At 37.1% G+C, this 17,674-nt stretch overlaps 1 protein-coding gene across 1 annotated transcript; it reads left to right on the top strand.

Moving 5' to 3' along the window:
- Positions 1-13,197: 13,197 nt before the first annotated feature.
- LOC133806639 (uncharacterized) lies at positions 13,198-13,906 on the top strand. The gene is made up of 2 exons (XM_062244733.1): positions 13,198-13,488; positions 13,691-13,906. The coding sequence occupies exons 1-2, from the start codon at positions 13,198-13,200 to the stop codon at positions 13,904-13,906; spliced, it is 507 nt and encodes a 168-aa protein (XP_062100717.1).
- Positions 13,907-17,674: the final 3,768 nt, after the last annotated feature.

Genomic DNA, 17,674 nt, shown 5'->3' with positions numbered 1-17,674 from the left:
TATGGGAAAACTAATCTCATATTGGAAATCAAAATTAATCAAAACAAATGAGCAAAAGGAGGGGTCCTATGGTAATTAACATAGCCAAAACTCCTTCAGTCAAGTCTATCTTCTCTTTCATTTTGCCCTAGCCGCCTCACCATCTCCACCATAGCCAAAACTCCTCCACTCGGCTGCCTCACCATCTCCACCATCATCTCCGACCATCCACCCTCACTACCTACCAAGAACACCCCAGCCGCACCTCCGCGAAACCCAGGCACTCCTCCACTCGGCTGCCTCACCATCTACACCATCATCTCCGGCCACCCCCTTACCACCTGCCAAGAACACCCCAGCCGCACCTCCGTGAAACCCAGCCACCTTCACCACCTTAGGCGCGCACCTCCATGAAACTCGGCCAAGAACACCCCAGCCCCATCATCGACGAACACAAATTCAATCCGCGTATCTTTGCACAATTCTATTCACGAGGCCCCAAATCCAAAACGACGGGGATAGGCTGGGGTGAGGGATGTTCTAGTGGTGTTCAGAGGCGAGGAAGAAGGTGGCGCTTGGGTTGTGTGCGATTTGTGGTGCTCGGAGCTGTGCAAAACAACGGGGAAGGCTGGGTTTGCGACGGGGTTTTGCGCGTAGGGGATGGGGGTTTCTGGTGGTGGTCGGAGGCGAGGGAGGAGGTTGGTTCGTGGTCAAATCTGGTTTTTTTTTCTGTCTTGAGATCTGTGGTAACTGGTTACCTTCACGTTGTTTGTTTGTATATTTTAGGAGGTAACTGGTTACCTTCACATTCTGATGTGTATGTATATTTCTGGGTTCTATATGGTAACTGGTTACCTAGGTTACTAAATCATACTTACTCTTCTTTTTTTTTTTCCTTCAAATGTGATGTTTTTTTTTCATTTCTAATATGAGTAACTCGTCAACCTCTTATGATAACTGGTTACCCCCTTATGGCAGTAAGTTACTAATCGCACTATAACTGGTTACCCCTCCTGATACATGTTATTTAACCTCTAAGATTATTTTTTACATAAATGTGAAAAAACACAAACAAGTAACTGGTTACCCCTCTAGATAAATGTTATTTAAGCTAGCTGTAGGATTTTTTTTTACATAACTTTGAAAAATTAATTAAGTAACTGGTTACCTTACCCAGGTTTTAAAAAAAAACGTACAACCTAAAAAAAAGGAAAAAATGTTTACAATAAATAAAAAATAATAATAAACACAATTCATGTTACAAAAAAAAATTTGCAAAACAACCATGAAAAAATTTAATATAAAAATAGTTATATAAAATTAATATAAAAAAATAATAATCAAATAAGCTAAAAAAAATTAATCAAATTACAAGCACACCCTTCCAAATCCATAAAACTTGATTAAGAGTGAAAATATAACATAAACAAACTTTTATACAAAAATATGGGAAACTAAACCCATAAAAGTGAAATTAAAACAAAAAAAGCCATAGATTAACTTTTCTTGAAAAAAAGCCATATTTTTGCACAATCTATTAAAATTCTCATATAATATGTAATTTTCACTTATCTTTTTAGGATTTTTTCATAAATATGGCTTTTTAGCTATTATTGTGCAAAAATATGGTAATTAAATTTTCCCTAGTCTGTGTAGAAAAATTTAATCAACAAAAACTTAATTTATGGGGAAACTAACTAGATAGGCCAATTAAAATTTAAACAAAGACCGATCAGCCCAAGCAAGGGTAGAATCATAATAAACAACATAACACTTTTAAAAATCAATCAAACCCATTACCATGACATTGCCTTTTTTTTTTTTTTTTTCTGTCGTGACTCTCTCCAATTTCTTCTTCCATCTCCGGCTTCCTTCTCCAGCTATACATTCCTTTTCCGGCGAAATCTTCTATCTCTGACGATCACCTCAGTATTTGATCAACAATAGTTATTTTCGAACTCATCTCAAGCAAAAAACACTTCAAGAAAATCTGGTCACTTTTGCTAGAAAATTGGTGATCATCTTTTCCAGAAATCAACTCAAATTCAAGAAATCTTCCAATCATTTCTGCTGCAATCTTTGGTATTTCCGGTGACCTGCATCTCTGGTATCCAATCAAGAAACAAGGTATGCAAAAATCATCTCATCTCTCAGTTTTATTTTATTTCAAAATATTAATTTCCTAAACCTACTAATAAATGTACATTGATTGACCAAAAATACACAACAACAAAAAAACAAAAACTCTGAAAATTTTAAATTCTAATTTATCTTTTCAATAAAAAAATCATTTGATATTTATGTGAATTTTAACTGACAAAATATTCAGTAACAACAAGGTAACCAGTTACCTTAAAAATCGTTCAATATGTTCAATCAAGTGTTTCAGTAGGGTACGTGATTACAGATTAAGGTAATCAACTACCTTAATATATTCAATTCTATTCTATTGCCATCTTCTTCTATTTCAAAACTATTATATTCCTAAATGTTCTACATAAATCTATTTTGTTTGCATAAAAATTTGAAATTATTTTTTAACTATTATCTTGAATATAATGATAATAGTGATGATCATGATGTGCTTTCTAAAAACGCAAACAATTTATAAACTAAAAAATTAAAATAAATTATTTAAACCTACTCATATATGAACATTGGTTAATCAAAAATAGACAAAAAAACAAGAACTATGAAAATTTTAGATTCTAATTTGTCTTTTCAATTAAAAATCATTTGATATTTGTGTGAATTCTAACTGCCAAAATATTCAGTAACAACAAGGTAACCAATTACCTTGAAAATCAGTAAATATTTTCAATTAAGTGTTTCAATAAGGTATGTAATTACAGACTAAGCTAACCAGTTACCTTCCCCAGTTACAACCAACTAACTACTTAAAAATTTGCCAAATTTTGCAAGTATGGACAATACTACTTCTTTGATTCAATTTGGAGGCAAGTGGATTGAAAAAAAATGAGTACGAAGGGTACACAATGATTGGGATATTGATTCCACCAAATTGTTCTCTTGACAACTTGGTGAATTTGATAAAAGAGGAGATGAAGGAAACAAGAGCAACTATTAAAGTTTATTATCAAGTAGTCAAAGAACACCATCAATGAAGGTTGAAACAGACAATTCAGTGTTGTTCTATATGGAAATAAAGAAAAAAGTTGCTCCAAAAATAACAGACTTACCATTGTGTGTCACTATATTTCAAGAATCAAGCAATGAAAATAATCTTCTTCAACTAGCAAATCAGAAAGCTACAACAGAAGAAATGGAGGTGGGGACATTATTAATGCAAGCAAACAAAGCTTCCATCAATGAACAAATGTTACTTGAAGAAGGAATGTCAAGCACAACAAATGAGGGCATCAATGTGGCATACATACCTCACCTTGCTGAAGAAGTAGCTGATTTCATAATTGAAGACAATACAAAAAGACAAAAGAAGTTGGAGGAAATCCAAATAGTAATATCTAATTACAGAGTCAACACAATAGAGTAAGGACAAATTTACAAGGACAAGAACACAATCAAATCATCTCTCAGCTATTATGCCATGCTACATAATTTCTAGTTCAAAACAAAAAGATCATAACCAAGAGAGTACCTGGTTACCTCTGCATATGAAAAATGCAGCTGGTTTGTAAGAGCATCTAAGTACAGAAATCAAGATTTATTCAAGGTACGAAAATGCATTCCAAATCACACTTGCTTTGTTGAAATTGCTATGGAGGACCATAGGCAAGCAAAAAGCATTGTAATTGGTGAATTAATAAAGAATAAGTACAAGTAAATCAAAAGAAATTATACTCCAAGTGACATCATGAATAACATGAATGATGACTTTGGAGTAATCATGGGTAATCATGGGATACACAAAAGCATGGAGATCAAGAGAGAAAGTTTTGTGTCTAGTAAGAGGGAACCCCGATGATTCATAACAAAGTTGCCGATAACTCTATAATATAGAGTTATTTAGTCTTCTTTTACACTTGAGTTTATAAGAAAAGAGTGTTGAATTGAGTCTTTAATCGTTAATGTTTTAGTTAATTTGATCTTTGTGTCTTGTGTAGTTCAATTTTAGAGTTGAGTTTGTTTTACTTATTTTGGACTTAAATAATTATTTTTCTTTCATTTTCTATGATAAAGGAGCTCAAGCTAGTTTGGGAAGCAAAAGGAGTGGAAAAGTTGGCAAGAAATAGTGGAAACATGCTGAAATATGCAATTTTGCTAAGAGGGTTGCTACAACATTCTGGAACTGCGTGGTCAACTATAGCCCCGCTGGAAAAAGTCACTGCTAAGTGGATTTTCCAGCTAGCCTGAGGTGTAAAAATAGCCACATGGGCACTCTTATGTCAAAATTATGGTGGGAAAAAGTAGTGGATTGACCTTACTAATTTTAGAAGGGCATTGTGCCCTAGGGTAAAAAGGGAGCATCATGTGAAAAAGGAGGGAGTCTGCCATTTTTTGGAAAGGAGAGAGAAAAATATAAAGGAAGAAAATCAGAGAAAACAAGGAGGAAGAAGAGGAGAACGCATAAAGAAGATCAATCATCAATTGGATTTGTTCTTTCTCTTGTTTCTAAACTTCAACTTATATTTTCTATTTTTATTTCTACTTTGAATACTTATAGGGAGTATCGAATTTTGATTAATGCTCTTTAAATCAGCCATGAACTAATTTTTGTGTGGCTTGAATTATTGGTGAACCCTATGTCATAGTGTAGTAATTTCTTACACTTTATTTTAGTAAAATCTCTCTTGTTCATTCAAGTGTGCTTATTGTTAATTTATTGTTGTTGTTTGGCCAGCAATGGCGAGGTTGTTTAATTATGTTTGATGCTGGAAGGATTAAATATAATGGGAAGAACTTGTATGACACAAGTCATAATCTATGTTAGGTTATGTTAGTAAGTAACATAGGGATGTGTTATTTACCTTGTGTAACTTTTGAGAATTGAACTTTGAATTTGAATTCTTAAATCTGATTCAGCATAGGAATATGTTTAATTAGGTAAAAGAATTAATATCATAAAATTTGGGAAAGTTTTATGAGTTTTATTGAATTCTTGTTAACCTCGGAGTTTTGCTCAAATATTGCTCCCGCAATCTGTTATTGATATAGGGGGATTTAATAATTCAAGTCTATTCTACAATCCACATATTTCTTTCTAATTACTTTGTTCAGTTTAGTTTTATTTTCAGTATTTTTATCTTTTTAATGTTTCGTTAGCTTATAAACCACCTATTTAATTGTTAATACATGTAAGTTGTTTAGTAATTATTTTGCCTATTTTTCTATTTTGCAATCTCTGTGGAGACGATTTACTTATCACTGTATTACTTGTGTGATTACGTACACTTGCGTATTTAAATTAATTAAATTTTCACAACAAGTTTTTGGCGCTGTTTCCGGATGTATCTTTACATGTTGAAGCAAGCAAATCCAAAAACAATAACACACCTACTCACAGACAAGGAAAATAAATTCAAATACGTATTCATAGCTTTCTCTAACTGTAACGCCTTGGTTACCCCAGAACAGTTACGGTGAACCAGAAATTTAACTCGCTACCCGAGTCCTTTGGTTAAAAACGTGCTTCTAAGTGTTATTAACAGGCTAAGGTGGAAAACCAATCAAAAGGAAATTATATATTTTATGTAGAACACAAAACTGTTCATGGGCCCATCAAAACATTTACAAGTTATTTACAACTCAAAATGGCCATTACAGTTTCAAGTTTACAAACTCGCCGACCTAAGCGGCAAAAATAGGGTAAACCCATCGTTCCTCTGAGAACTCCTTGGCCGTGGTGGTCAAGCGGCTGCATATGTACACAACACCACCTAATCTCTCCACTCAAGGCTGAGTGAGCTTTTCTTTCCCTTTACCTGCACCACATAGCACCCATGAGCCAAAGCCCAGCAAGAAAACACAATATATCATGAATATAGTATCAACAATGATCATAATCATCATTCAGGACTTTCAGTCCAAAACAGATGAGTGACAGTCGCAAAAGTCACTAAGGTGGGTTCCGATTCCCTCTAGCCATGTGACGATAGGGTCGTCGGGGCTTTACAAATAAGTTAACCTTTCACTAGCTTAAACATGATAGGTGCATGAAGATTGGTCACCAACAAAACCTACCTCATGACCATAGAGTCATAACCATAGGATTCCGCTCCCTAGCCATGTGACAAGCAGTCACCTAGGCCTCAGGTCCTGGCTTTGAGTAACTAGTCTTAGATTAGTCAAGCACTGTATTGACCCAAATACTCTAGACTATGGACCATTAATGAAAACTTAAGCATAGACACTAATCCCTAATAATACTTACAAGTGAAAGAATCATACTTTATTAAAAACTTGTAAAAAACAAATGTTAAACTTACATAAACTCAAAGCAGGATATGGGATCCCATTGTTTTAAAAAAGTAAAAACATAACTGAATTGTAATAAAAAGGAGATTACATAAATAGGTGCAGAAAAATACACATAAACCATAAAACAAAGACTTCATCCTCGAAAATCGAAACTCTCGACTCCTTGAATCCATTCCGCCTCAATACACATTCCCCAAGCATCCACGAATCTTTCCCGCCACTATAGCTATTTTCCTGCACATATAAACATAAAAGGAATGAGTCTAATGCCCAGCAAGGAAAATCTAACATATAGCCATATACATAAAAATTCATAATGCAACATAAAAACATACTATAACACTTATGTCACATACATACTATAATGGTCATTATTACTTGGGGTCCCATAAACTAAACAAGTCATATGCCCATTAGATTAGTGGGGTCTTGCTAGCTAAGCAAGTCATATGCCCATAATCTATTTGGGGCTTGTTAGTTGTATAGGTCATATGCCCAAGTCTACAATCATACTTAACATAACATATTACATAACATAAAATCATAAGATAACATATAAAAGCATATAACACATAAGTCCTATCCTATTTTCCTTACCAAAATAACCGGGATATGAGAACTGATTTGGGACCTTGGAACACTCCTAAAAACCATTTATAATATGGTGAGTATATTGAAGAAAAGGGATGAAAGTGAAAAAGGAACTATGCTATCAAAATATACTTACCAAAAACCTTGTGCTTAAGAACTTGGATTTCCTAACCAAGAATAAGAATAAGGTTAGAATGAATAGAAGACTATGAGAACTTTAAAGAACATAATACAGAAATGGACTAGAGTTTGGGATACCTTGAGTACTTCTATGATCAATCTAAACCTTGAATCGAAATGTGAATAAACCTTACTTCCCCACGTGTTTGATAAGCTTATAATGATCAAGCTTATAATTCCCAACCCAAGTGTTTACACTCTCACACTCACCTAGCAACTTGCAGCCTCTGAACTTAGAGTAATAGATGAATAAATGGCTGGGTACTAGGTCCTATTTATAGAGTTTAGGAATGAAAAGATCTTCATTTAACTTGAATAAAAATAATGGCTTTTAAGTGAAAATAATTTGAATTATCGTTCAGCAGAGGAGGAAGACTCGTTCAGAAAGGTGCTGGACTTATCAAGAAGTTGAAGGTTTGAATGGAGAACGTTTTTGAAAACTTTCAAAATATGCTGAGAGGGGCGATATATCACCCCCTGTAGGCGATATATCGCCTGGGCCAGTATGCCCGAGGCAATCGTGCAACGTTTCGTGTTTTTTGTATCTTCGTGCTGCGATATATCGCCCCCTATAGCTGCGATATATCGGCATACGCTGAATATTTAAACACGAAATTACACATTTTTAGCTTAATTTAAATTGAGTAAACAGCCTTGACTAAGCCTTCTAACGTTTTCAAAGTTGCTGACTGACCCTAGGGTTTTCAAATTTTAACCTTAATAGATTTATTCCCCAAAAATACTTAATCATTAATAAACCTATGCATGACATGTGCTATTATCTTATTGGTTCTTATCTAAACCTTATAGTATATTAAATATTATCCTCAATATCAGTCATATTAATCAAACCTTAGGTTAAAATTAATATTCCTAAACTATAGGTTAAACTTAGAAAATCTACAAGTACTACTATGAGTGTCCAAATAAATCCCGGCCTGAACCAAAAATCCACAGTCATAGAGGTAATGCTATTATTACTATTATACTACTATCTAACTTAGCTAAGTAAAGTTCTTGGACTCTACAAGCGCTTATAAGTTTCATCGACCTTAGGGTCGGTCCAGCATCAATGCTCCCATAGTCATTCAATGCTGATATCAATTAGATCTAATCTTTTATCGGCCCTACGTTCAGGACGCTTATGCCGTTTCTGACTCACAGGTCAGTAATATGCGACCATTGTCATCCCTGACTAATCAGTGCCATACACAAGTAAGCAAGCTCTGCTAAGCATTTAATATGCAAGCAATGTCCACATTTATCAACCAACATGCCTCAACAACAATCATGCATGTCATATACACAGGGCGCAATTTTCTTACCTTTGATTCGAGCGAGAATGAATAAAAGAACGACCCTTGAGAACGATATGACTTTTAGTCCTTTAGCAGTCACCTAGTCATAACCAAATATGGGTCACCATCAATAAAATGAATAACAAAGGTTCCCAAATCAGGATCTAGCCTCCGGGACATCAATCCCCACTAATCCGGGCAGTGGGAAAAAAACTACCCAAGAGCCGTGGCCCTAGCCCCTTGAGCCGCAACCCCCAGCCACATCAGGAGCAAGGGCCACGGCGCCCCATACACAGGGCCGCGACACCCAGCAAGGCCAAAATGCCTCCACCTACTTCTTCGAGCTAGGGTCGCGGCCCCCCACCCAGAACCAGCCATAAACCCGATTTCCTTCATCCCAAACCTCCCAAAAACATACCTAAACACTTCCAAATCCAAAAATCAAAGTTCCCAATGATCCAAAACCATCAAATCCCGAGGCTCAAACGAACCAAAAACTCAACGATTCACAAAATCCAATTCGAAGCTTAGAAACTCTAAAAACTCAAAACTTAAAACTTAAATTCCCTTCAATTGGGTTGTTTCTCGTCAAATCCTTCGGTCAAGAAGCTTCTAATCCTTCCTAGGATCACTATGCCTTGATCCTCACTTGATTCCGACTCCTAGAACTCAAGATTTCTTCGAAAATGCCTCGAACGGTAAAATGAACTAACGGGAAGAGAGAAAGGGTTTTCTAACGGACGGTTCTATCTGACAAGCTACTTCAAGCTTAAGTAACCTCAAATAAAACCTAGTGCTCAGAGTCCCGAAAACACCCTCGGGGACATTGTAGTCAAAACTCCCAGAATTTCCTCCTGATCTCAATAACTCCCATTTTATCATCAAATAACATTCTCATTACTCAATATCCCAATAAAAGACCCCGTTATGACAAAACCACTAATTTGAAATATAAGACCGTCTCTTGCCAAATAGCTCGAATATATCTCCATAATAATGGGATCTCATCCATAACTCACAATATGCACCAAAATACACAAATATGCCCTCAACGGGCCAAATTACCAAAGCACCCTAATAATCAAATGCGGACCCACATGCATGCATATAACATCATATTATAATATAATTCACATAAACATGCACATAATCGTTTAATGGCATAATTAAACAGTTATAGCCATCCCGGCCTACTAATCCAGCCATTAAACCACATTAGGGATTTCAGGGTATTACACTAACTCAATCAAGGGCTGGAGATACTTGAGGCCTATAATTGTTGTTGATGGAACTTTCTTGAAAAATGCACATGGAGGTACCTTATTTTCAGCATCAATGTTAGATTCAAACAACAACATTTTTGTCTTGGCTTTTGGAATAGTAGACTCTGAAAATGATAACTCGTGGCTTTGGTTCTTCTCCAAACTAAGAGACATGTATGGAGAACCCGAAGGTATAATAACTTCAATTATATATTCTTGTTTACATAGAAAAAGGAACTGGTTACCCAAACCCAATACACACATACATGCTATTTTGTTTAGTATCTTATTAAAGTAACTAGTTACCTTCACAGGATTGGCTATTGTTTCTGTAACGCCCCAACTCCAGGGACCGCTACAGTGCACATTGCAAACAGTGCTAAACTCGTTAATCGAGTCGTTTGGCCATAAACGTGTAACTAAGTGTGATTAGCGGTTTAGGGGTTAAAAACTTTGGTTAAGATATAACGTTTCACTAGAACGTTTACTGTATACATTGGGATCCCAAAAATATAATTTCAGAGTCTATTACAAGAAAGTGTTTACAACAGGCCGGTCTAAGCGGCAAAACAAGGTTCAGCCCTAGTTCCACTTTCAAACCTCGCCCAAGTATTGGTCGAGCAGCTGCATATGTACACGTCATCACCTAAGCTCTCCAACTCAAGGATGGTCCAACTTCCTCTTGCCTCTACCTGCACCACAAAGCACCCGTGAGCCGAAGCCCAGCAAGAAAACTCATATGCTCATAAACAGTCATATCATGATATCAAATCATATCTGGCATGCCTAGCAATCATAGCTCTACTCAACATGCAAATGGATTCAAGCAGATGCTGGGGTATCTAGGACAAGAAGTCCTGGCCTTCTGATTGGAGGACTATAAAGTCAATCCTAATCAGATGAGTGTCGTAACACTAGAGGTTCTGATAAACCATGCTGAGTGACCAACAAGCAAGTCACTGGGGCCTCAGTGCCCAAGCCATGCATATGATGATCAAAATGATCATGCAGAGCTCATAGCTCTGATCAGATGAGTGAATATCACTTGAGGTTCTAGTAAACCATACTGAGTGACTGACAACCAAGTCACTAGGGGCCCAGTGCCCATTTCCCGCAATGGCTCTACATGGCTAGCCCTTGGCTAGATAAATGCTTGTTTATATTCATCGAACTTGAGGTCAGTCCTGCATTAATGCTCTTTGAGTCATTCAATGCAGAGGGTCAATTAGGTCCAATCGACATAATTTGCACTACACACTAAGGTTGTCATGACTAGTGAGTTAGCACAATGTGACCAGTGCCCAGTACCACTGCCGAACCTGACTAGTGAGTCACAGCTTCACAGTTGATACTAACACCTTTGCCAATTCTGACTAGTGAGTCAGCCCTGTGTGACCAGTGCCCAGTACCACTGCCGAACCTGACTAGTGAGTCACAGCTTCACAGTTGATACTAGCACCTTTGCCAGATCTGACTAATTAGTCAGTGCGTGACCAGTGCCCAGCACCACTGCCGAACCTGACTAGTGAGTCACGGCTTCACAGTTGGTACTAGCACCTTTGCCAAACCTGACTAATTAGTCAGTTCCATGCACAAGTAAGCAATGCTATCAATGTGTATCATATGCCAATTATCCAAGAACAGGGCATTCAGCATGCTTACTAAACAGTTGCTAGCATAATTATGATCATGAACAAATTCAGAGACTCAAGCTCTGACCAATCTCATATTCATTATTCACGGCATGCCCTAATCACATATTTCTCGTGTATCACACGCATCACACTTAATCATCCAGCATGCCTCAAGAATAATCATATGCAAGTGGGCAAGATTGCCAAGCATTCATTATGCTATCAATGTTTACATTTAAACATCCAACATGCATCAATCATAGCCACGCATGTCACATATGGGGTGCAGTTTTCTTACCTTGGGTTCGAGCGAGAATTAATAAAAGAAACGACCTTTGAGAACGATCAGCTTTTAGTCCTTTAGCGGTCACCTAGTCATAACCAAACATACAGGATACCATTAATAAAAATGACCAACATGGGTTCCCAAATCAATATCTAGCCTCCGGGACATCAATCCCCACTTAACCGGGTACTAGGTTCAACCCCGAGGCCTATGGCTTGAATCCCCAAGCTAAAAAACATGTTTTTAGCAAAATTGACCTTAAGGGCCGCGGCCCTCCTTGGCCATGCCGCGGCCCGCCCCCCATACAGAGGCGCCCAAACCCAGCTTACTCCAAGGGCCGCGGCTCTCCCTGGCCATGCCGCGGCGCAACCCCCAGTTCAACCAAAACCCCTGTTTTTCTTCCCTCGCGTTTTCTCTTGGAACCAACCCTTCAAACCAAGTTTAAACACCACTCAAACCTCCAATACAACCCCTAAACTTGATCTATAACACTCCCTTAGCAAGACCCAAGATAAACCCTAATCAAACCTTCCATTAATTCCAACTAACCACCAAGAAATCACAAGTTGAAATTTAACACCAAAACAGAGTATAACCAGACTTTCATGGCTGAGTTTCCTTACCTCAAGCTTGGTTTTCAATCCCCTTCAATAGCTGAATCAAGTCCCTAAGCCCAAACCTTGATTTCCTAGCTTGTTCCCTCAAGTTGGCTCTCAAAATTCCAAAGGGAGAAGGAAGAGAAATGGTGCACGGTGAGGGAGAGAGATGAGGATAAATATGCTCTGTTTTTTCAACGATTCTACAGCCTTCTAAAACTCAAAAGCTGAAGCCAATCCTTAAGGTCAAAAGACCATAATGCCCCTAGGCCAATTTAAAAGCTTCTAAACACTCCCAAGGGTAAATTCGTCATTTCCAACCTATACCGTTAATTATAATTAACTCTCTCCAATTCCCGTTAATCTCAACAATCTCAAATGCCAATAAATCATACCCCATTACCCTTTAATTCACGGTAATGTTCTAATCATCAAATGACCCCGAGACTCACCCCGAGCCTCGAACTTAATCCCGTTATGACTAGACCGAAAACTTGCATCTCATGATCGTCTCATGTCAAATGGCTCGAACCAATCCACATATAATGTGGTAAAATTATAACTCACTCAAATGCATAAAATTACACAATCACGCCCCCAACGACAAAATTACCAAAATGCCCTTGCAATTAAAATATGAGCCCATTTGCATGCATTCACCATCATATAATAATATAATTCACATAAACATGCATATAGTCATTAAATACCATAATAAATCAATTATGGCCATCCTGGCCTCCTAATCAAGGTCCTAAACCTTATTAGGAAATTTGGGGCATTACAGTTTCCAACAGACACAAGAGCATAGACAATACAGTACATATGGTGTACCCAAATGCTTTCCATGTAGCTTGCATGTTTCACTTGCTCAATAATTTGAAAAGCAAGTATGGAAGCCATGGAGAAGAGCTACAAACGAATTTCACTGCAGTAGCAAAAGCATACACAAAAACATAATGTGAACACTACATGAGAGGCCTTGATAGACTTGACAGGCGCATTAGACCCTATTTAGAGAAATCCAAGTATGAAACTTGGGCAAGATCATACTCACCAACAAAAAGATACACCATGATGACATCCAACATCGCAAAATCGCTCAACACTGCATTAAAAGCTGCAAGAAATCTCCCTATTGATATCTTGGTTGAATGCCTTAGAAGTTTGGTTCAAAAGTGGGTTTGGAACAACTCAAATAATGCAAACGGAACATTCACTAAAGTCTCTACAGCAACAGGAAATGAGTTAAGACATGACATTGTTTAAAAAATGAAGTATGAGGTATGCAGCTAAACTTATTCTTACTATTCTTTAATTTGTAAGTGGATGGTAACCAGTTACCTTACGTAACAGCAAAAAAAAAAAACAATAAGCTACACAGAGGGGGAATAGGTTACCTTCAATGTTAATTGTACATAAATTGTTTATTATTTTATTCTAATTCATGCAAAAATATTTTCAGGTCTTTCCTTTCAACCCAATAGAATATCAAGTTCGTGGTGAAAAGGGGACTAATTTCACAGTAAATATACACAATAGAACATGTACTTGTAATAGGTTTCAAGAAGATGAAATGCCTTGTGGGCATGTAGTAGCTGTAATTGCAAAGAGGAACTTGGGAGTGTATGATTACTGTGCAAAGTTTTACAAAACAGAAACGTTGAAAGCATTGTATTAAGAAAATGTTCATCCTTTGCCCCATAAAGATGAATGAAATCTCCCACAACACTTGGACATAGTGGTGCTCCCTCCAAAGGCAACAATCCCTACAGGAAGACCAAGAAAGAAAATAATAAGATCAAGAGGGGAACCAAAAGTAATAATCACCTGTGGGAAATGTGACCAACCAGGACATAACAGGAAGACTTGCAGGAATCCTCCAATTGACAAGGCAAACAAGCAATAAAAGCAAAAGACATAGCTTGATATTTTGCAGCAAAACAACCCTGTCATAGCTTCATTCATTAAAGGAGTGACTTTCATATTCATAATTTTGATTGAGTATTATATTAAGTCTGTTACAAATTCAAATACATTGAATGATTACACAAACATATGAAATTTATTTTAGAATAAATTGTTGGTTTTTTTGTTGCCTGTTATATATTTATACCACCAACACACGAAAAACATGTTTTTTAAAATTTAAACACAACATTCTGGGTAATTGGTTACCAAAGGTAACCAGTTACCTCTTTGTATATAACATGAAGATGCAGTTGGGTACCTGGTTACATTTAATATATCCCAGTTGCTTTAAAAAGTGGAATATATATTATATATTGTTAACCGAGATTTTCGGCAACTCTATTAATAACTATTATTAATACGATAATTATAATGAAAGCAGATGAGTAACAGGGAGTTTTTACGTGGTTGGGGCGTTAACTAGCCTTAGTCCACGAGTCTATATTATTAGAGCTTGAAGAACCTTTCACAATAGGGTTTCCCTCTATTTTGACAGAGTTTCTATACTTTTTCGGTGAAGAGACCCCTTTTACAGTATTCTGTAGCTTATATTTATAGGCTTATGGGAAGACCGGGTCTAGGCCGGGTATGACCCGGGCCCATTGGAGATAGGGAAATTCCTGGCCTTTCTAGCAGAGGCCCAATACATAAGGTCCAAAATACATGAATTCCAAGCCAGCTAAGGCCCAACAGGTTGACCTCAGAGCTGTATCTCGCCCGACAAAACAGTGCTTTTGGTCTGGACATTTCGAGTTACGAGGCAGATTCAGGAGACAAGACCAGTCAGAGTACTTGACAGCGCAGTCCTGAAACAACGGCATGCAATCCCGAGGTGGCCTTTTCTGCAGGTGAAAAGTGGGGACAACGCCCACGCGGAGTGGGGCGACTTCAGGGTCCTGGACGCTTGACCCCTTCAACCGGGGGTGAAGTGATCCGGGTCCGTTTACCTTTATCCCGCTTCATTTACCACAGGCCCGGACCGTATCAGGGTCCGGGACCTGGACACGTAGGCCGCGGGGGTCCGAACGCTCTGTACGTCACCCGGACCATTGTCCCGGAGGACGGACCCGGAGGGACATGTCGGACCCTTCAAATGGGCTCAGACATGCATCCCCGGTCCGTACCCCCTCTCCCCTGGACGCTCTCCGTACCACAAGGCCTTGGGCCGGGCCCGCATGCTTACATGGCCCTTGACAATGGGCCTGGACGAAGGCCCCGAGCCCATGCAGAGAATGGGGATAACATATATAATTATTAAACGTGAAATACGTAAAATTTAAACAAGAAACTATGTACTTTGCTCTAACAATTGCCACAAAAAAAAAAAAAAAAATAGCAAAAACATCAAGCACCAAAAATAACCTGTTACCACTTGTATATAAGATGAAGATCAAACTAAGTACCTGGTTACCATTAAAATATCTCAGTTGCTTTAAAAAGTAGAATATTATAATATATAATCATTAAACGTGAAATACCAAAAGAAAAACAAGAAACTGGGTACTTTGCTCTAACAATTGCCACAAAAAAAAAAAAACATCAAGCACCAAAGGTAACCAACTACCCTTTTGTATATAAGATGAAGACCAAACAAAGTACTTGGTTACTATTAAAATATCCCCGAAAACTAAGTAAATATATACAGATAAAGAACACAAGAAAGATCAAAAGATTTATAAAATAGTCTTAAGTAACCAAGGTCTTACAATAGTAGCAATTTAACATATACAAGTATCTAACTAACTATTGGTCATCATTTCCAAAAGCTGATCTAGTCTAGAGTATAGACAAAATAAAAAAAAAAATCTAATATCCTTTCCTAAAGCTTCCTAAATAACTTATGCAGCAGTCTTAAGTAAACCTATGCAGCAACCTTCCTCCTCTTCTGCCTCCTATCCAAAACCTTTTCACTAAACTCATCGTTAGTCAAAGATCCATCTTCTTATTTCTTCTTCCCATGAAAATACAAGCTAACAGCAATGTCTTGGCGAAGCAACTGAGCATCAAGTTCGTTTGGCATCTCATTTTCCTTTCCAATAATTAAATGCTCAGCAATTAAGTTGTAAAAACCCACAGTCGCTAAGAACATAAAAACAAAACTAGAAACAAACAACACAAACAAACTTTAAAAAAATAAAAATAAAAACTCACCACTCAACTTGTTGAGGAACGCCTCTAGCACTAGTCAATTGCAAAGCATCATCTCAGCAACATCATAAGGACTAAGATCAATATTTATATCAGGACGATCATAAAAACCAATCTTTTCCTATATTAGAGGAATCATTACAGCAAATGCTTCAATTACAGGTAAACTCAAATTTTCGTGCCTCACCCCCGACATAGAATCATAAACAATGAGCAACCACATCTTTATGTCAAAATGCAACAAAAGCCAGTGGGCAAGATCCTTCACATTAACAGGAATAAGAGTATAATCAAGTAGATTCCAGTGAGTACTACAAAACGATGACTCGCCCCTCATAATCTTCAAAGGAACACAACTATCATCAATGTTAAATGTACCACTGTCTGATTTCATAAACTTCTCAATTATGAACACAATATTTTGACCGAAACAACTATCAGTAGTAGAGACTCTCATTTTCAAACCTTTGCATAAATGTACCTTTCTCCTCAATTAATACATCATGACATCAATATGCTGCATTTTAAAAAAATAAATGCTTATAAGACATACTATGAAGAAACCTGTTACCACTTACAAAATAACATATTTGAAAAACAAAGGGTAACCAGTTACCATTAGCTACACAGCAAAATATAAAGTTTTAGTAACAAGTTACCATCAGCTAAACATCAAAATTATACATTTGGGTAACTAGTTAAACAGAGCATTGCAACACAACAAATGACTGTGGTAACTAGTTACCCCAGCTAAACTACTACAGTATACATTTGGGTAACCAGTTACACATATCATTGCAACACAAAATATTACTTGGGAACTAGTTACCCCATCACAACATAATATAGAATTGAACTTCAACAATGTAATTATTTTTTCTTAAATTGAAAAATGATAAACACAACATAAAAAGAAAGAAACTCACTGATGAATCAACAAATTGCCCAGGATAATACAAACGGTAGAACCAAGTCTTCTCATCAATAAAAATGAAAGTGAAATCGATTGATGGTGTAACGCCCTACTACCCAGGGACCGTTACGGTGCGCATTTTAAACAATGCTAAACTCGCTAATCGAGTAATTTGGTCATAATCGTGTAACTAAGTATGATTAGCGGTTTAGGGTTAAATTTTTTTGGTTAAGATACAACGTTTCACTAAAACATTTACTGTATACATTGGGATCCCAAAAATATAATTTAAAGGTTAATAACAAGAAAATATTTACAACCAGCCGACCTAAGCGACAAAATAGGGTTTAACCCTAGTTCCTCTTTCAACTCTCGGTTGTGGCGGTCGAGCAGCATCATATGTACACATCGTCACCT

The sequence above is a fragment of the Humulus lupulus genome, chromosome X, assembly GCF_963169125.1.
Source record: "Humulus lupulus chromosome X, drHumLupu1.1, whole genome shotgun sequence".
Lineage (NCBI taxonomy): Eukaryota > Viridiplantae > Streptophyta > Magnoliopsida > Rosales > Cannabaceae > Humulus > Humulus lupulus.
Note: the sequence above shows the minus strand (reverse complement) of the source record. Positions and strands in the feature narration are given on the sequence as shown.